A 20,137-nucleotide genomic window follows, 5' to 3' on the forward strand; every position below is an offset into this window, starting at 1 on the left:
CCCATGCTCTCTCTGCTGCACCGTCAACACAGGCCAGTGGTCCCCAAAGCGTGGTCCCCAGACCAGCAGCAACACCCGGGAACTTGTCAGAAATGTACATTCTCGGGCCCCACCCAGACATACTGAACCAGAAACTCTGGGGGGGTGGGCTGGCAATGTGTGCTATAAGAAGCCCTCCAGGGGATTCTGATGTCTGCTCCAGCGTGAGCACACTGCTGCAGAAGGCCCTTCATCGTTTCTTCCCTGACTGCTCCCCAGCTCCTGTCTAACAGATGAGATCCCCCTGCTCCCTGACACCTTTCTCTCTTTCCAAGGATCTAGTCCCCAGCGTTAGGATCTGCCAGTGAGTGATTCCTGATAACTATGATAGTTTGCATTTGTATGTGGACGTGCCAGGTGCCAGCAAATCAGCAGACGAGATGGTGCCTGTGGGGGTCCAGTGCAGAGCCCAGCAGAGCAGGAGGGCTCAGTGGACAGGATCTGACTCAAGTCAGTGTGGTCCCAGAGCAGGAGCTCTTAACCACCTCACTGTGCCAGAGGCCCTGAGTCACATGGTGCCTCTCCCTAGTGGGCAGGGGGTCCTCAGAAGGTGGCTTGTGGGTCCAGAGCATAGGTGACAGCTGTCTCACATCAGGTTCCCTCCCTCCCAGGTGATAGGGAGCCAGTGAAGGGCTTTGAAAAGGGCATGACTGTCTGATTTCTCATTTAGAAATAAACCCCTGGCAACCCTGTGAAGAATAACTTGGAGTAGAGGCAGGAAAACCTTGGAAAGAAGCTACTGACCTCATCCAGTATGAGATACACAGAGTAAGGAACGGAGGAAGATGGGTTGAACTCTCAGCAAACTCATCATTTACTGAGTTCCTACTGTGCACCAGGCATTGATTTAAACTCTTTTTCACAGAGTGAAAAAGGCTCATAAGCTTTCAAGATAGGTGACATTACTGTATGCTAACACATATATATGGAATCTAAAAAAAAAAACAAAACTGGTTCTGAAGAACCTAGGGGCAGGACAGGAATAAAGATGCAGATGTAGAGAATGGACTTGAGGACACGGGGAGGGGGAAGGGTAAGCTGGGACGAAGTGAGAGAGTGGCATGGACATATATACACTACCAAATGTGAAACAGATAGCTAGTGGGAAGCAGCCGCATAGCACAGGGAGATCAGCTCGGTGCTTTGTGACCATCTAAAGGGGTGGGATAGGGAGGGTGGGAGGGAGACATGGGGATATATGTAAATGTATAGCTGATTCACTATGTTATAAAGCAGAAACTAACACATCATCGTAAAGCAATTATACTCCAATAAAGATGTTAAAAAAAAAGGTGACATTATACCCATTTGATAGATGAGAGAACTGAGGCTCAGAGAAGGTCAGTGAGTTGCCCAAGGTCACACGAAAGTTGAGTCACAGTCTGATGGAGTTCAGGTCCAGTCCTCCCTGCCTGTAGCTCCTTGGCCTCTTTCTGGGCCTTAACCTTCCCCCAAGCCACCTCGGCACCCCCTCGTGAAGGGACGCCTCAAGCCTTCAGCTGATGGGTGACAACCATTAGCTGGCAGAATCCGCCTGTGGGGGGAAGCTTGTGTCCACATGCCCATAAGGAGAGCTCACACCTCATCTGGAGGCACATCATCATTCTCTCACGTGCTGGGGCCATTCCTTTGACACTGTGGGCCCCTGAGCAGTGAAGGGCCCTCACCAGGGGTCCTCAGGCACAGAAACCCACCGGCAGCCTCTTGCCAGGCTCCTGCTGCGGAGGGCGGGCTAGATTCTCTGGCCCTGGTTCCCCGGCAACGCTACCTCTCAAAATCCCATCCCATGACTGATTCATTCCAGGTTTTCAACAGTCCTTTGGGATGCTGCAGAGAAAGGGCAAGGGAGTGTCTGAATCCCCAAGGGGTTCTGAGAAAACCACCTCTCAGTCTAATTGGGTGAAAAGCTGGGTCCTTTGGCTAGACTCCATGCTAAATCTCAGTGCCTCCCATCCCCGACTCCAACCAAGAAGCTCACAAGTTTGGAGAAAAGAGTTGAGGAGGTGCCAGGGAAGGGGCTGAGACTACATGGAGGGGAGGGAACTTAGGCTATTGTGGACCCTGCCTTTGTGCAAATTAATCTCTGGGATGGTGCTGCCCTGAACCGTGGCAAAGGGCCTGGTGAGAGGGTCTGGGTGAGGTTTCAATCCCATCTTAACTGTTAGGTCAGATGTTCTTGTGCAGTGAACGAGCTGTACCACGGCACCTGGTAGCCCTGATGTTAGCTCAAGGAAAGAATTAAAGAGAAGGTACGGGCTTCCCTTGTGGCACAGTGGTTGAGAATCGGCCTGCTAATGCAGGGGACACGGATTCGAGCCCTGGTCTGGGAAGATCCCACATGCCGCGGAGCAACTAGGCCCGTGAACCACAACTACTGAGCCTGTGCGTCTGGAGCCTGTGCTCCACAAGAAAAGAGGCCACGATAGTGAGAGGCCCGCGCACCGCGATGAAGAGTGGCCCCCACTTGCCGCAACTAGAGAAAGCCTTCGCACAGAAATGAAGACCCAACACAGCCAAAAATAAATAAATAAAAATAAATTAAAAGAAAAATCACAGTTTGAGTACTTTTTTTTAAAAAAAAAAAAAAAAAAGAGAGAAGGTACCTTCTTTGCCAGGGGAATCACCAACCACATATAGATTCCTATGCAAAATCGACCTCCTTCTGTAAAATGAGGATAATAATAGAATCTACCTTATAGGATTGTTGTTAGGATATGTGGGTCAATCTGTGAAAAGCACTTAGTGCCTGGCAAATGTAAACTGCAATATTATTATTATTATATTATTAATATCATCATCATCTTTCTGTGCACGGGGTGGTCTGTTATTGCAGTGACCTCTCTAGCCTAGAGACCATGCCCAATGTCACCAAAGGTTAAAAATCATAGCTAGCAGCGGAAAGCTATTTCAGGAAAGGTCCCTGAGATAGCTCACTTCCTGACCCTCTCTCCGAGACCCTCCCAGGCCCTATCCTCTAAAATTAGCACTTCATTTGTGAAGCCACCCCAGCCCCAGAATCTATACATCTTCATATAAATATGCTGCCTTTGGAGCAGCTGTAAAATGCCATTAATTTCAGGAAGTGCTTTGCGGATGGCATACATATTTAACAGCCAAAGCCCGGAGCATTAAAATGGTGCTCGCCTTAGTAATGTGTCTCTAGACCTGCAACATTTCCTAGGGGGTAATTCTGAACTCCGCCAACTACTTATTCATGGACTATTTCACAATTTATTACTGGAAATGTCCAGACAGCCAATTCACAAGCTCTCTCGGCTGCTAATCGATTGCTCAGTGAAGGTGCCCTCAATTTCATAACTTCGCGCTCTCCTATTGCTCTGGGAGAACAGCCATAGGAATGGGGGTAATATTTCTCTGCAACAAGTCGCAGGAAACAAGGGTCCAGAAAAATAACCTTTTCCTACTTTTCATTGCTAGGGCTCTTAGTCTTGTTTGTTAGTCTAGTTTCACCAGCATGAGAGCCGAGTCACAGGACCTGTGGAATTGGAAGAGGGTGTCTTGGGGGGGCTGGGGAAAGCCAAGGATTAGCTACCTAAGAGCTCTGTTCCCAAGCCCCTTCTGGCTTAGGCCATCTCAACACACACCTGCACACGCATGCGCTGTGTATGCACACAATGCCACTGGCACCAATACACCGCATTCTCGGATGTTCTGACCTGCTCAGACACAGAAGCCAAGGACCCTGGCCCCCAGGCCTCGGCTTCTGCCAGTTAGAACCAGGACAGAGCATTAGGAGTCCGGTCCTCCCAGCAGGTGGAGCCTAGAGTGGTTCCTGGTCTGGGATGGGTCTCCCAGCCCACATCCTGGTCTCCCCAGCTTCCCCTCTCTTGTGCCAGGTGTGCAGGTCCGGCTTGCCTGGCAGTTGCACCTAAATGGGTTACAATGCGCACATGGCACAAACACACCCAACGGTGCATGTCCAGACACCTGTGTGTAGCCAATCCCACACCTGCATAGGTACCCACACGCGTGCCGACACCACTGCTCACTTCAGCAGACCCAAGAACCCTGAACCTTCCAAAGCAGGGCCCCCCAGGAGTGAGTTGAGTGTGTTTTCTTGGTGTGTGAGCAGAGCTTTGGGCAGATGAATTTTTCATGAGCTCATGGAAGAGCAGAAGCTGGGGCCTGGCGGGGAGAGGGTGAGGAGGGCAGGCTTCCAGCCTCTTGCTGCTGCTGCTGTTTCAGCCTCTGAGGGGTCAGAGAGGGCGAGGTCCGGGCTCTGTCCATCTGTCTGTCCAGGGTAATGCGACCTTAGCACCTAACCCCGGGATTCAGGATGGAGGAGGAGAGAGGGGGCTTTGGGGGCAGCCCCCATATCTCCCTGTGTTCTCTACCACATCGAGATTCCAGGGACCAGAAGAGGAGGAGATACTCCCTCATCAGGGTCTCAGGTCCAGCCCTGTTCTCCAGGGCAAAGCTGGTTGGGCTTCCCTGGTGGCGCAGTGGTTGAGAGTCTGCCTGCCGATGCAGGGGACACGGGTTCGAGCCCTGGTCTGGGAAGATCCCACATGCCGCGGAGCAACTAGGCCCGTGAGCCACAATTGCTGAGCCTGCGCGTCTGGAGCCTGTGCTCCGCAACAAGAGAGGCCACGATAGTGAGAGGCCCGCGCACCGCGATGAAGAGTGGCCCCCACTTGCCGCAACTAGAGAAGGCCCTCGCACAGAAACGAAGACCCAACACAGTCATAAATAAATAAATAATTAAATAATTAAAAAAAACAAAAACAAAAACAAAGCTGGTGGATGTTCTTGCACCCAGGCTTGGTACCTGCCTGTCACTCAAAGCACTGTTGCCCTGACAACACACTTCCAGAGAGGCAGGGGCCAGTGCTCTCCGTGGGAGGTGCTGGCTCTGCTTTCAGGCTGCCAAGCTTGGGGTTGGGTTTTCAGCCAGAGCGTCTGGGCTGGGCCGGGCTGGACACTCCCCACAACTGGTGCTGCTGTCCCCAAAAGCCCAAGCTGAGAGCACTGTACCCCGACCAACCCCGCCCAGGGCTCTGGGACATGCAGACCATGCTGAGACTTTCAGGAGACTCCGAGGACATTTTCAGCTGGACACAGAGAGTTTCTTGGAGACCAGTGTAAAGGCTGTGTGTCACATCCTCTGTCCCCGCTCTGCCTCCGGAAAAGACTGGGCTTCTCTCAGGGAAGAATTAGACCCGACCCTCCATGATCTCTAGACAGTGGGGCTGGAGAAAGCTGGATCATGGGTCACTCCCAGACCATGCGAGTATCTGACCCTGCATAATGGGGTTAGGATGGTGGGACATCTGCTTCAAGTGGGTCAGCAGCCATGTCAGAGGTCAAGGCAAAGGAGTCCAGAGGTAGGGGATTATCACAGTGTCAGGGCCAAGGGCTCAGACCTTGAGGTGGTGGTTGGGACATGGAGCTTTATGTATCAGCAGGAGATTAGAGCTATGAGGGGCTCAGGAGGTCACAAACCCTAGTGCTTGCAGGGACCAGTCAGGAAGCACCTGTATAAGAAGCAGCCAAGAGTAAGCAGTATGGAATGGTGGGGTCTGTGGTGAGCCAGGGAACGCCCACCAGGCCTTAAAGACATTCAAATCCAAGCTCAGCGTTTATAATGCACCCTGACAGAGATAAGCTCTGTGACCACGGTCAGGGGTCAGTCTTCAGCGAAGTTCAGGGCCCCCCTGGTTGTGGATGGAAGCAGAGGTTTTCTCTAGAACTCTCATTCTGCTTATTTAAAACCCGAGCTTACTGGGGACTGGATTTATAATCAATAATAACAACAGCAGCCATTACTTAGATAGCACACACTCTGTGCCATTTATTTTTATTAATCATTCATCCTCCCAACTCCATGAAGTAAGGACAATTATTATCACCTCTCTTTCACAGATGGGGAACAGGGACACCAAACGACTAAGCAGTTTTCCAGGGTCGTACAGCTAGTGAACAGTAAAGCCAGGACTCAGACCCAAAGGTTTGAGTCTCTTAACCATCACAGTCTGGCCCCTGTGTCCTGGTCACACTTGCATGTGTCGCCAAGAGCTGCTGGGCTCCTGTTTGCCCGGATGAAGGGCAGGGGGACCCATGGAGCTACGTCCAGGATGCCAGCCAAGGGGGCTTCTCTCCTTCCTTGGGGTGCTGAGAGCCAGATGGACGATGTGGGCGGGACCCTCAGTGAGCAACTGAGTGCAGCAGGTCGGGACCTTTGCAAGAAGCTTCCAGTATTGCCCAAGAAACTGTGAGAAGAGCACAGGATATCTGTGGGATTCTACCTCTGCAGGTGTAGATAAATCCCCTGTGGCTTTGCAGAAGGGTCTTATGCCCTTGAAACCAGGCTGCTGTCACTTTAATAAAATTTAACCCTGTGGTCACTGAAGGTGTGTGTATTTTGCATCCTTTTGGTATATTATCTTTAGCTCCCCTCTTACCGTTAGAGTCTTGTTTTGTGGCTGAATCAATTCAGCTCATTTAATCATCTCTCCTAATCTCTCTGAGCACATCCGTTTTACCTTTTCTTAATCTTGTCTTCTGAAAAGTGTTTTATTTATATCTCGCATTTTATGCAGCTCTGCTTTTAATCTTTTACCACCGTTTTATTACTTTATTTTTACCCTTTTATATTTTAGCTTTGTCACACTTTTATCCTTTTGCTTTCTGACATTTTGGTTTTACATTTTTCACCTTCTCTAACCAGAGCTGTTAATTATTTATTTTATTTTTTTGTCTCTCTTGGTAGCTTTCCTTTTAATCTCATTCCTTATTTTCATTTTTCTCTTTATTATTCTCCTTTTAACCTTTATTTTGTTCTCTTTCAACTTTCCTTTTATCTTTTCTATTTTTATCCACATTAATATTCCTTTCATTGCTCATCACACTTCATTCTAATCCCTTTGCTCTTTTCATGTCTTTTTATTTTTAATCTTTATTTTTTGCTTTATTCTTTTTCATTTATTTTTTATTATATGTTATAGGTGTACAATATAGTGATTCACAATTTTTAAAGGTTATACTCCATTTATAGTTATTATAAAATATTGGCTATATCCCCCATGTCGTATACTATATCCTTATTGCTTATTTTATTTTTCATCTTTAGATTTTTTGTTTTTACAATTTTTTCCCCTGTTCCTGATGAGATCTTTTGACCTACTGGTTTTATAGCTTGACATTTATATTTTTTTAGTTAACAAAATGTCAATCAGGCAGGCAGGATGTATGGTTTTGGGGAAGATGCCAGTGGGGGTCTCACTCCCGAAAGGTGGGTGTGGGGAGGTGTCTCCCCAGCCATCTCCTTCTGGCTCTCTCAGCAGCATGTTCAGAATTGCTAGGTCTCCATCAGCTTTAACGTGCATCTTCCTAATAGTCATAAGCTTGGAGACAGGGGATGACAGCCATAGGCTACAGTTGCTCCCTGGAAGCTGATGGTGCCCCTGGAGTCTGCTGCTCACTGGATTCTTGGGAGGGTGGGGTTTAGCTATTACGTCCTGTCTTCCTCCATGGTGTCCGCCACCCAGCCACTGAGCATATACCTGACACTAGAGGGAGGGCATAGGACCGTCCAGCAGGGCCTGGCCAAACCAGGTTGAGCTCCCTTTTTTGGTATAGAGTGACCTCAGCACATGGTCCTGACAATCATATTTGCTTCATTATAAGGAGAAGCTGACCAGGGTCAAAATTGTCCTCGAAGGGCCTTTGGTCAGAATCCACCGGGCTGTGACCGGGCTGCCTCCCCACTACATGGCCCAGCTTGGGCCCCAAGAGCAGTGCTACGTCTCTGAGAGGGTGAGTCCTGAGCCTCCGGACACCCTGGAGGCCTTCCAGGCGGGGCTGGTGCGCGTGGAGTGGGCACAGCGCTGGCCAAAGGAGGCCAGCAGCCTGGGTGTCCTTCTGTTCACCCTGAGTTGCAAGACTCACAGAGCCTGGGAGACCCCAAAAGCCATTCCTTGGGTTGAAATGGTCAAAAGAAGGAAGCACTATTCAGTCCTGGGCAGTGGAGGGAGGGTGGCAGGGAGAATGGTCATTGCCGTGGCCAAGAGCACTGAGGACAGGACACTGTGGGCGGTGGCACGTGTGTGGGCTCCCAGCACCCGCCAGGCTGGGGGGACCAGTGGGAAGGGCCTTTTCCCTGGGAACTGGGGTGGAAGAGGCGGACCCCAAGTCCTGGTGCAGAAGGCAGGTTACCCCTCCTTCCTTCTACCCATCACAGCTCCTATCAGGCATCAGGGGCTCGGGGACTGGGTGGGAGTGAAATGCAAACACACAGGCCTCTGCAGCAGGGCTGGCCACGCAGGTCCCAGACAGGCAGGAGGGCTGGCCTGCTCTGCCTTTGGGAAGAGGCCGCTCACAGTCACCTCCTGGGGTCTCTGGCCTGTGGCCACGAGCAGCGTTGCTGTCTCCCAACTACTCTCTGGGGGCTTTCTGAGGGACCCTCAATGTTTCCACCTTCCTCCCCCATCTTCCAGCCTCCCAGCAGCCTCATAAGAGATGCCTGGCCTATGCTGGGTGGGGTGATGGAGGGGTCTTTCCAGCCCCGACGGCCAGCCCGCCCCCAGCTCACAGCCCCTCCTGCAGGGCTGCAGCTCTTACCAGCACAGTGGTGACGATGAGGGACCTGTTTGTCAGAGAGTCGGTGACGTTAGGGCCTCGGCCTTTGGCAACCTCCGTGATGTTGAGCCCCTCGGCAGGACTCCACACCCCAACCTGGATGGACAGACAGATGGAGAACAGGAGGCTGAGTCTGTGGTCTCTCCATCCTTTCTCCACGCCAGCAAGCTCCTCGTCTCCTTCCCATCCTTCATGAGTATCGTCACCGCTAATGTGTTTCGAGCCAACATTTCTGGCAACCCTGCTGCCTCCCTCCTTCCCAGAGGAAGCCCCCAAGGTGTTCAGTCTCCTGAATTCTGCCACCTCCCCATTTGCTAGCAAACCCGTCACAGCTGGAAGGGAAAATGCAGAGGGAGAAAATGAACATAAAGACGGCCCAGGGAGCACAGCGGAAGCCAGCCTGGGGTGGAGAAGACGCCATGAGGAAGTCAGCTAGGGTTAGGGCCAGGTCCTGCCCTGGGACAGGGTCACCCTGAGCCTGGGGGGCCTCCCGCCTCCTGGGGAAGACCTGGGCACCCAGCTGCTCACTGGGTCTCAGCGTGTGCCAGCTCTGGGGCCAAATGCCCTCCAAAGCCCAGGACAGGGCCTGGAGCGAGGGAGATGTTTCCTAGGCATCTGTGGAAGGACAACGAGATGTGTCACGTGCAGGAAGGCAGGCGTAGCAGGACGCTGGTCTTTGCAGCTATTTTGGGGCAGAATAGAGTGGAAAACCCTCACTGGGGGCACTGGATGCCACTCGGTTAGAAGGCAGTTTGCTTTGTGGTTTTACACGTAACTAAAGGTGGCAGACACTCTGGCCGAGGTGGCATAATCTCTGTCCCCATGGTGCCCTTGTGGATACGAGGCCTGGGGCTGGAGGGAAGCAAGGGAAGATCAAGTTTACAAATTGTTCTAAAGCCCTGGGCCTCTTGAAGATCCTTTGGGACCCAACTCTGCCCAGCTCTGCGTCCATCGCAGTTCCTCTCTCTCAAGGAAGGTTCTGGCCTGCCCATTCTGTCCTTGTCCCAGTTGGGGTGGGGTACTCAGGAAACTTAATCAATTAAACAGGGAGGCCGAATGCAAACATCCCATTAAGAGAGCTATGCAAAGCAGATAGCAGAGAGACGTGTAATTATGCTTGCGTAATTCTGCCTTAATCCCTCCAAAGCCACCGGCTGGAGCTGGCTGGATCAGTTATGACCCGGCTTAGCAAACAGAAGTGATGAGAGAGAAGTGATGAGAGGCAGAGCAGCTGTGTCTGGGGGCTCAGTACCCTCTCCGGGCAGCATCTCTGTCTATGCAGACCCCGCCCCCAGAGCCAAGAGGAGAGCAGACAAGCAGACAGCGTCAAAGAGGCTCTTCTCTCAAGGGGGCTGAGCTCAGAGCCCAGCCCAGCACGAGGGACCCTAGCGGCGGGCCTGGGTGCAGGAGGCGCTCAACAGACAGCTGGCTGGTGGCCAAGTGACCAGCGGGACCCCTCACCCCAGCAAGCATCTATTGAGCTCCAACTGCAGGACCTGCTGGACAGCAGGTGCCGTGGGGTTGCGAGAAGAGTTAAGACTGAGGAGGACCCAGTCCTCAGAGGCTCTCTGCCCTCAATCTGGTCACCTGTGTCTAGGTATAGTAAAGAGTTTTTCTCGAGTACTAGCTGTGGTTGATTTGTGTGGTTGCCGGAGGGCTGGTGGGAGCTGCGGGTAGGCTCGGATGGCAAGAGTGCTCTGATGGGCAATTACTGATGCCTGCCATAGGCGCAGGAGTGGGAGGTGGTGGCATACCTGCCATCTAATTGCCATCCTTAGAATTTTAGGCTACCCCCAGAGATGGAGAGCTGAGAGAGCAAGACTGAGACGGCGACTTGAGTGACAGCTATTGTAGTAGTCCTGCCAGAGGAGGAAGGGAGCTCCCTGGCACTGTAGCAGTTTAAATGGGAGATGGCAGAGTGCTCGATAAGCTATAGTTTGAATAGGGTTGGACCAACGGGCCGCGATCATCTTAGCAGCAGAGGGCACAGCGCCTGTCCTTAGGGGACTGATGCTGCATGTGGCTGAAAGAGTTGCAGAAGAGTGGTTGCCCTGGCCACCCGGCCCCAGCACAGTGGCCCCATGTGTCCGTGGGAAACTCAGGATTGAATGAAGTCACCTTGGCCACAAAGTGCAACACAGGCAGAGCCAGGTCCATGCCTGTGGGGATGAGCCAAGGAAACAGGCTACTCCTGCAACTGGGGAGCTCGCAAGGGCAAAGGCCTGGAGGTGTAGGAGGGAGTGGGGATGACTGGGCCGTGGGGAGTGTTTGTGGGTGGGGCAGTGGAGACTAGGCCTGGAGAGGCAACCGGGGCATTTCCTGGAGAGCCTTCAAGGCCGGGTGAGGGACTGATACTGAATGCCTTGGCACTGGGGCGCCATGCTCAGTCCCAGGGCAGGATAGAGCTTCATCTGTGTGTACACTCAGGATTGCTGGAGGGCCCGGGAGTGGAGGCGGGAAGCCAGGCTGGGGTGTTAAAATAATCCAAGGAAGAGGCCCGGACCAGAGAGGGCAGAGGAGGAGAGGAGAGGAATCAAGGGTTCCTGAAGGATCACAGGCATCAGGGGTGGCCACTTCACTTCTGGCTTCTTTGCATTTTAGACACCCCCCTCTCCCAGGGTTGGAGAGGTGCCCTGGTGGCTCCCAGAGACCAGCCTGCTGTGCGAGAGGGTGTGGCTGAGCCCCTAGCTCCGAGGTCCCAGGGGATGCTGAGAATCAGGGGCTAATGTGAAATTCCCTTCTCAGGTCAGCAACCTGACTTTGTCAGAATATGCTGAAGGTTCCCAGGGATCAGAATCGGCCCCATTACAAACATTTCTATGGTAGCCAGATGGGAGGCCCAGCCCCGTGGGCTTGCTTTCCGCGTTGAAATTCCCCGGAATCGCAGAGGCCTTAGAAGCATACAGTGGGGAGTTCAGAATCCATATGCTTCAACCTCTCTCCAAGGGTAAGAATCACCTCCAGTCTCCCAGACAAGCAATCGCTTTGTTCCATCTTTGCTTAAATGCCTCCAGTGACAGTGAGCTCATTACTCCCCATGCAGGCATCCCCTGGTCATTAGAAAGTTTCTCTTACCTAAGGACACGTCTGTCCCTCTGCCCCATGACAGCCCTGCAGGGACTTAGTCTGTCTGCCCCTTGAGCCTCTCATCTCCTTTCCAGGGTAAGCATCTCTGATGGCCCTTGCTCACAGGGTGATGGTTTGGGTATCTGCCATGGGCAGACCACTGGGTTCTGCACCCCTCCAGTCTGAGAAGGCCTTCATGTTCTCTGATGGGCCAAGGCACCGGCCACACTGGGTCATGTTGAGTCCCAAGGGGGCAGATGGACTGGGTCTTGCCCCCTCGCTCTGGGTCTCTGCCTGGGGTCTATCGTAGGGGATTTAAAGAGCCTCTGCTTGTTAGCCTGCCCTCCCACTCCTGAGCCCACACACCTTCTCTAGGCCATCTTCCTTCAGGCTGATGATGTCCAGATCGAAATCCGTCCGTAAGCCACTGGTTTTGTTGAAAACAATCCTTCCCGTTAATCCTTCCCATTGAGCCTGCAGGAGGGGAGAGGGCAGAGCAGCAATTCCTCGGGCTCATAAATCATCATTCGGTACAACTGTACAATGCTTCATTTTAATTACTCTTTGCACTGATACTGTTCCCCCAAGACCATGATTAATTAATAATCACCTCCATCATTGCTAGGGCTGTGGTACGAGCCAGCGATTTCCATAAATTCTATTATGCTCTTCAGCCAGCTTTACACTTGCACCTTCTCATGTACAACATCGATCATAGATGCGCTCAGATGAGCCCCCACCTTGAAGCCACGAGAAGGGGGAGTCCATGTTGGGTCCCCAGAGATGGGCAAGGAGGCAGGCAGGCAGGCTGCGGCAGGTAAGACCTGCCGAGGGGCAGAAAGCCAAGGGGCCAAGCCAGCTCTGGCTGTAGGGCCAGACACTTGGGATAGCCCCCAGAGAGCCGGGGGTGACAGAGAAGGTCTCCCACCCCTGCCCCTGCTCCACCCATGTCCTGGTTAAGAACTGGGGTCAGAATACAGGGTCCAACCCCAGTTGGACCTGGGATTTCATTTCACCTCGCTGCCTCGTTTCCTCATCTGTAAAATGGAACTAATAATATTACCCATCTTTCCAAAATGCTATGAGGGCGAAATGAGTCAAGTCCCTTGAAAAACAGAGAACAGTGCCTGGTACAACCTGAGACCTGAATAAATGGTAGCTTTTGCTACTTTTTCTTGCCTTTAGCATCATTAACACAGAGAGAGGCAGGCAGAGGTTCAGAGAAGGTACAGGACCGAAACTAAGAAGGGCTCCATCTTCTAAAGCAGGGGTTGGCAAACTATGGCTCGCAGCCCAAATGGGCCCATTGCCTGTTTTTGTAAACAGTTTATGAGATCACAGTCACGCCCATGGGTTTACCTATTGTCTTTGACGGCTTTTGAGCTGCAACTTTGCAGTTGAATAGTTGCAGTAGAGACTGGTCTGCAAAGTCCAAAATATTTACTACCCGACCCTTTTTATAGAAAAAGCTTGCCCCTTCTAGATAACACCTTGCCTGCAGGCCCAGAGCGTTAGTGATACAAGGTGCTTCACGCTGCTCGCCTCATGAAGCCTCCACAGCAGCCTAGGCATGTGGGCCCAGTGGGTTCCTCACCCCACTGGGGTCATGACCCTTGCAGATTCTTAAGAAGGCTCCGGAGCCTCTCCGTGGCTGAAGGTTCCCCTTGCACTCACAATATGACACACAAGTTCATGGGTTCCCAGATCCCTGGAGGCCTATCTATAGATTCCACATTAAAACCCACGGGAATCTCCGAGCACTAGGGCAGCTGTCCGGCACTGTATAAGCGTGTAGACAGGCATGTGTTATATTAGCTCAGACGGAGGGGCACGCCTAGGAAGGTTCCGGGAGGCTGGAAATCAAAAGGGGATGGAATGAGTGCTTTGCACAAGGCATCCAACCTCTCTGAGCTTCAGGAAGAGGAAAATGACCTATTTCACGGGGCGGTAACAAAGGTGCATAAAGGGCTTAGCACAGTGCCTGGCATACACAACGCCCGGCTATTATTTTTCCTTAGTCGCTTCCTTCCATAGGGCTTCCTTGGATTAGGGCTGGCCCTTGGCTGGAGGGGGCGGGATGGTCACCTGGGCCATGGCCCGAGGCCTCAGGAGAAACCCTATCACAGAAGGCTCATCCGTGATTAGCTTCCCTGCATGAGCTCATCCACTTCACATCACTGTCCTGCCAGGTGGGGGTCATGATTGCCCCCATTTTACAGTCATGGCCACTGAGGCTCGAAGAGGGACTGAGCTCTGTGGGTCCCAAGTAATGGTGGTGCCGGGCAGATACCCACTGTGCTCAGTGGAGCTGAAAAGCTGGGGTCATCGTGCCCAGGTTGAGTGGGGAGAGTTTATGAAGCCCAGGGAGCTGGAGATTGGGGTTGGGGATGGAGATTTAAAGATGCATCTGACTCAGAGAGCAGACTGGTGGTTACCAGTGGGGAAGGGGGTTGGGGGATGGGCATACAGGGCGGAGGGGTCAACTGTATGGTGATGGATGGTAACTAGACCTTCAGCGGTGATCGCTTTGTAATGTATACAGATGTGGAACTATAATGTTGTACACCTGAAATTTACATAATGTTATACATTATTTTACTTCAATTAAACTGCATCGGTGACGGTGAAGGCCGCTGTTTATGACTTCACAGGGAGGCTCAGCTTCCTTGAGGCTGGCTCCCCAGCCCCTCTGCCTTCCCCCTCCTCTGCCTGGGACCCCTCCCCACTCGGGCTACCTCTCAGCCCCCAGGGAAATCACAGCAGGTGCCTTCAAACCTGCACTGGAGGGAAGCCTTCCTCTCTGTCAGCTACAGAGGAATTAAATGTCAGCAGGTGCGTGGCCTGTCTGTGGGCGGCCGGGCAGGGGCAGGGCCGGGGCAGGGAGCCGCTGGCAGCTCCTCCCCGTGACATTTCCCAGCCCTCCCGCCCCTTCCAGCTGCCACGCAGGACTTGCTAAATGAAAGATGCTTCACACGCTCTGAACTCCGGCCTGGTATTTTCCAGCTCCTCTCGGAAATGCCAAGTCTTTAAAATGATTTACTGTCACGCAGGCAGATGGGGAGACAGGCAACTTGGGAATGGTCTGAGGGAAGACGGTGTACTGGGCTCAGGCAGGGTACCTGGGTCCCGGGGGTGGCCAGCTGTAGGGCCATGAGGGAGCCCCGCAGCTGCTCTGGGCCTCAGTCTCCACTTCCCTGAAATGGAGTGGAGACAAAGTTGTTTCTGAAAGGACTCTGTAAAGAAGAGTGAGTGGCGAGGGCTGTTCGCTGGGCCGGGGCCAGGAAACAGGAGGGCCAGGTATGCCAGTGTGGGCTGGTCGGTCCTAGTGCGGAGGGGGGGTGGAGGAGGCTCCCCTTTCTGTGGCGTGACAGTGACTCATCTGCTCCCATTAGGGCTTCAGGACTGAGCCTCGAGCACTGCGGGGGGCGACGGTGAATGGGTGGGGGACGTCCCTGAAGCTCTGGGGCCTGGAGATCCTCTTTAGCTGGAAACCCACCAGGGAGCAAGAAGCCAGAGTGACGACAGTCGTGATGATAGAAATAATAGTAAGAGCAGCCAATCATCTTGGCACTTGCTCTGTGCCAGGCGCTGTCCTAAGTGCTTCACACACCACAACTCACTTACACCTACAACAAACCTGGTATTATCTCCATTGTACAGGAGGACCTGCAGCACAGAGAGGTTCAGTAGCTTGCCTAAGGCCACACAGCTAAAAAGTGGTTAAGCTTCAAAGACACTTACATCTGGCTCCTAAGGGTCCTAGGGTTGTGGCCTCCGTCATTGAGAAACCCTTGCCAGCCTCTAGCTACTGGGTTGGAGCCTGCCGAGGAAGGAGGCTCGGGGGGCTGGAAATCAGGCTTTCGAGTTCCCAGAGAACAAGCCGATGATTGCCCAGGCCAGCCAGGCCTTGCTCAGGGCATCGGACAATCGGACTTCCTCTGCAGTTCTGAGGGGTAGGATGAGAAGGGACCCTCATGGTCCTCTTCTACCAGAACATCTGATACTGGAGCCCCTTCTAAGGGTGAGGGGACTGGTGCCAAGGACATAACTGCTCCCTCATGATGACGACTAGCTGCTGTTTGCCAGGTGAGGCAACTGACACTCGGGAATGTCCAGGAATTTATCTAAAGCCACACAGCTGGGAAGAGGCAGAGAAAAGCCCAAAGGCAGTGCATCAGACTCTAAAGCCGTATGCCTTTTAGTGTCATTCTAAAACACTGGAGGTGTCACTGGCCTCGTCCCAAGCTGTCATGGTGAACTGGGACCTCCGGAGAAGCTGCCCTGTCTGCTGAGTGGTGGGTTTCTTTGCTATTTATCCTCACTGTGTTGCCTTCCTTTGCATATGGGATTACATTCATTAATGGGATGACTTGATGGACGTCTCCCTAGGCGGTGAGCTCTGTCCGTGCAGGGGCCCGTCTGTTTTAGCCCCATTGGATCCCCAGCGCATGGCTCAGTGCCGGCCACCCAGCAGACCCGCACAAATAGGTAGTGAATAAATGAATGAACTCTCAAAGCAGCCTGCTTCCTTCCTGGTCCATCGTGATGGCTACAAAGAGATGGTCTATATGGAGCCCGCCTAGAGGGCTTCCCCTAACTGCCCTTGTTGTTGCCCAGGACAGGTCACTTCCTCTGACCCAGAGTAACCCTGCCTAGATCTCGTCCCCCTGAGCCTTCCTCACCTACCATTACTGGGACTTGACTCTGCCTAGCCTTGGGCTACATGCTTCGCACATAGTTTTTCACACTGTTTTTTCAACAATGCTTTGCGGCAGGAACTCTTACTATACCCATTTTACAGTTGAGGAAACTGAGGATCAAAGAGCTAATCATCTCACCCAAAGTCACGCAGCTTGTTATGATGGAGACAAGGTACAAGCCCAGGCCTGAGCATCCCCATCTGTAAAATGCGAACAATAAACTCTGCCATCCATAAGGACAACAGTGATGGAGAGTCTGAAACTAAACTTTGGCACTGTGTATTTCCATGGTCATCCTCTCAGCAGCAGGACAGGTTCTGCTCTCTGGTTCCTTTGAATCAGCTCCATGGATGGGACTTCTTCATGGTTGCCATGGTGCCAGGAGAGCCGGGTCCCAGCAGGGACCCTGGCTGGGAAGTTGGCCGATGGGCCCAAGAAGAAGAGTTAGTTGGGGGGCTGATTATTATTTACTGAGCCCCCTCTGCCCTCAGGACTAAGCACTGTCCACATGGTGCCTCATTTCGTCTTCACAGCATCCCCATGAGGCAACCAAGGCTCAGCAAGTTTCCCTAGATTGCCTGAGGTCACACAGCTGGAGGCAAAGACCCTCATCTGTTGTACTTTAAAGCCCAGGCTTTGTCCTGCTGATAATGCCGACCACCCACCGAACGCGTACTATGTGCCAAAGACTCAGGCCCTCAGTCATCCTCTTAGATTGGTCCCTATTGAGCCCATTTTCACCCGAGGCAACAGGCTCAGAGATGTGCGGCAACTGGCCCAAGTTCACATGGATTGGAAGTCAGTGCTGTCTGACTCCCAAACTTGGGCCCTTGACTGCTCTGCGGCCCCCAGGAGATGGCCCTGGTGCCGTCCTGGTGAGTTGGGGGGCACTCACCTCCTTGATGAAGTTCATGAAGCGGCCGCCAAAGCGCCACGCCTTGTGCCGATGGCACTGCAGGGAGTTCACGGTCATCTGGGGCGCCCGCTGGTAGCACACGGACACGATGTGGACGGCGTCGTACAGTAAGGCCGCGTCAGTCTGGAGGGGAGGCCCAGGGTTGCCTGAGAGTGGCTCGGGCCCGAGAGTCTGCAGCCCACCCTGCCCTGTCTCCCTTCCCCTCCCCCACCAGAGGCAAGGGGGTTCTGGTGAGGGCAAGGCCCTGAGACCCTGGAGGTGACCGTGTCCCTGCTCCGAATGAGAAGCCAAGCTCGGCTTGTCTCTGCAGCTCTGCAGACACCGGACTCCCTCCCTCTGCAGCTTAGACCTTCTCTGCCAGGCCCCGCCACCCCGTGCCGTTGTCCCTGCTATTGCCTGCCCCTACGCACACCTTCAGCTTTCCGGCCTCCCCAGCCTCCTGCCAGCCACAGCTGAAAGTCCCCCGTGCCCAGCACCCCCTAGTCCTTATTCCTACTCTCTGTAACCATCTGGCTCCGTGCCTGCACTCCCACACTTGGGGTGGGACTCTGTCTGATCCCTTTGTGTCCCTGGCCCCTGGCCTAAGGTCTGGCAGATACAGGGCAGGTCTTAAGAAGGAAAGTGGTGGGAGGGAAAAAGAAATAGGGAAGAAGGAGAGAAGGAAGGGAGGAGGAGAGGGAGGGAGGGAGGGAAGGAGGAAGGAAGGAAGGGAGGAAGGAAGGAAGGAAAGAAGGAAGGAAGGATAGAAGGAAGGGAGGAAGGAAGGAAGAAGGGAGGAAGGAAGGAAAAGAAATGGAAAGAGGGAGGGAGGAACGGAGGGACGGAGGAAGGAATGATGGGAAGGAGGGAGGGAGGGGAGCCCCCAGGTCTGGCCAACCCGCTGCAGTACCATCATCACTCCATCCAACAGGCCGGACTCTGCCCGGGGAGCCGCCTGCAGCCGCTCCATGGACCACTTCTCCACGATGGCCGAGACATGGGGGTTGTCCACGTTGAGGATCCGGAATCCCGTCAGGTTCACCCCTGAGTAGCGGTAGGGCTCCAGGTCTAACGCATAAAGATCCTTGGCAGAGAGAGTTTCAGTAAACAAAGGTGTGGTCTGGCTGTGAGTTCCAGCCTCACCTCCCACACTCCCTACTGGGGCCCCAGAGCAGCCGCAGCTCCCTGCAGGGCCCTGTGGAGGTGAGGCTCAGCAGCGAGGATGGAGCACCCATGGGAGCACTGCACTTGGAGTCCACTTGACCCTGGAGGAGTCCAGCCAGCCTGCCTGGTGGCTGATCCCACTTACTCTGCTGGACCTCAGACACACTGCTCAGCCTGTTTCTTCATCTACAGAATGGGGATCATGCCTCCTCTTGAGGCCCCAGTGAAGCAGTAGACATCAAATGCCCAGCCCGGAATAGCAAAGGAGCTTGATAATGGTCATGACCGTCATCCTCTGATGGGGAAGGTCCGCTTTGGGAAGACAAAGGGCCTTGGGTCTGGGCATCTCCAAGTCACCCAAAGGGAGACTGAAGGGAGGATTTTATCGCCCCAAAGAGGGTATTTTAAAACAGTCTCTTCTGAAAACAAACTTAGGGTTACCAAAGGGAAAGGTGAAAGAGGGATAAATTAGGAGTTTGGGATTAACAGATACACACTACTATATATAAAACAGATAAACAACAAGGACCTACTGTATAGCACAGGTAACTATATTCAACATCTTGTAATAACCTACAATGGAAAAGAATCTGAAAAAGAATAGATATATAGATACATATGCATAACTGAATCACTTTGCTGTATACCTTATACAACACTGTAAATCAACTACACTTCAATAAAAGAATTAAATTAAAATAGTCTCTTCTGCCTGAGACTGAAGGAGTATAGCGGTCCTCTTCTCTACCCTTGCCCCACATCATCAGCCAGGCCCCCTCACCCCCTGCCTCCTAGGAGCAGTCAGCCTGTCTGTCTGTGGGCCAGGTCATGTCCGGTCTGGTGCAATGGCCTAAAAGCCAGGAAGACAGGCCTTAATGCACGGGGGCAGCCCAGCTTCAGCCCCTCCTGCCAGCTTTAGCTCTGGGGCACGGTGAGCTGGTGAGGGCAGGGGGCAAAGGGAAAGAGAGGGGTTGGCTGCAGAGGGAGGAGCCAGGTGCTAGACTGAGAAGAGCTGGCACAAGGTGGGGGCTGGTGTGAGGCGCAGAGCAGAGCTCTGTCCTGTTAAGAAAAACTACTCAAACTTGGAGATAAGGCAGACGGATAGCAGCGTGTCCTTTCAATGTCACACAGAAGCATTGCTTACCAGGCCCTCCTGGGACTGTGTAATTCTCCGGGAGAATGCACCCGGGTTTGACTTCACTTTCGGCTACTGGTTAAAGGTCCAAATTCTGAGCTAATACGTAGATTTTTGCCCATAGAAAAGATAATCCCCAAGGTGGTGGTTTTATCGCCCTGTAGGATATTAATCCATTTTTGTGTCTAACTTAGCCATCTTATTTTATGTTCCCTCTACACCAAATACCTATAAATACTCAATCCTTCAAATGTTCTTTGAGCCAGCGTTGTCATCCTACTGGTTCCTTTGTTCATGACTTGAATACATCTTTCACACGTGTTCATTCTATATTTGCATAAGAGTCGTGTTACTTTTTGAAACGTGTTATGTCGACAATCTAGATGGGCCTCATCCCACTAGTGGGGAAAGTGAGTCTTAAGGTCTGAGCTCCTCCTCATCCATTGTCTGTTCTTTTCCACACTCTCCTCTCATCCAGCTGCCTTCCATTCTGGCCCCCGCCTGGCCGTCCTCTTTCCTGGGTCCCTCAACTCAGTCACT

General features: G+C 52.8%; 1 protein-coding gene across 1 annotated transcript in view; it reads right to left on the reverse strand.

The window, feature by feature from the left end:
* GRIK3 (glutamate ionotropic receptor kainate type subunit 3) overlaps positions 1 to 20,137 on the reverse strand; it is a 228,234-nt gene that overhangs the window by 38,310 nt on the left and 169,787 nt on the right. The window contains exons 6-9 of the mRNA XM_068537876.1: positions 18,209 to 18,382; positions 17,299 to 17,442; positions 12,070 to 12,177; positions 8,620 to 8,733 (exon numbers count right to left, since the gene is read on the reverse strand). Of these exons, the coding sequence (XP_068393977.1) occupies positions 8,620 to 8,733; positions 12,070 to 12,177; positions 17,299 to 17,442; positions 18,209 to 18,382 (540 nt within the window). The remainder of the gene's footprint in view (positions 1 to 8,619; positions 8,734 to 12,069; positions 12,178 to 17,298; positions 17,443 to 18,208; positions 18,383 to 20,137) is intronic.

This window comes from Eschrichtius robustus, chromosome 3, assembly GCF_028021215.1.
Source record: "Eschrichtius robustus isolate mEscRob2 chromosome 3, mEscRob2.pri, whole genome shotgun sequence".
NCBI lineage: Eukaryota > Metazoa > Chordata > Mammalia > Artiodactyla > Eschrichtiidae > Eschrichtius > Eschrichtius robustus.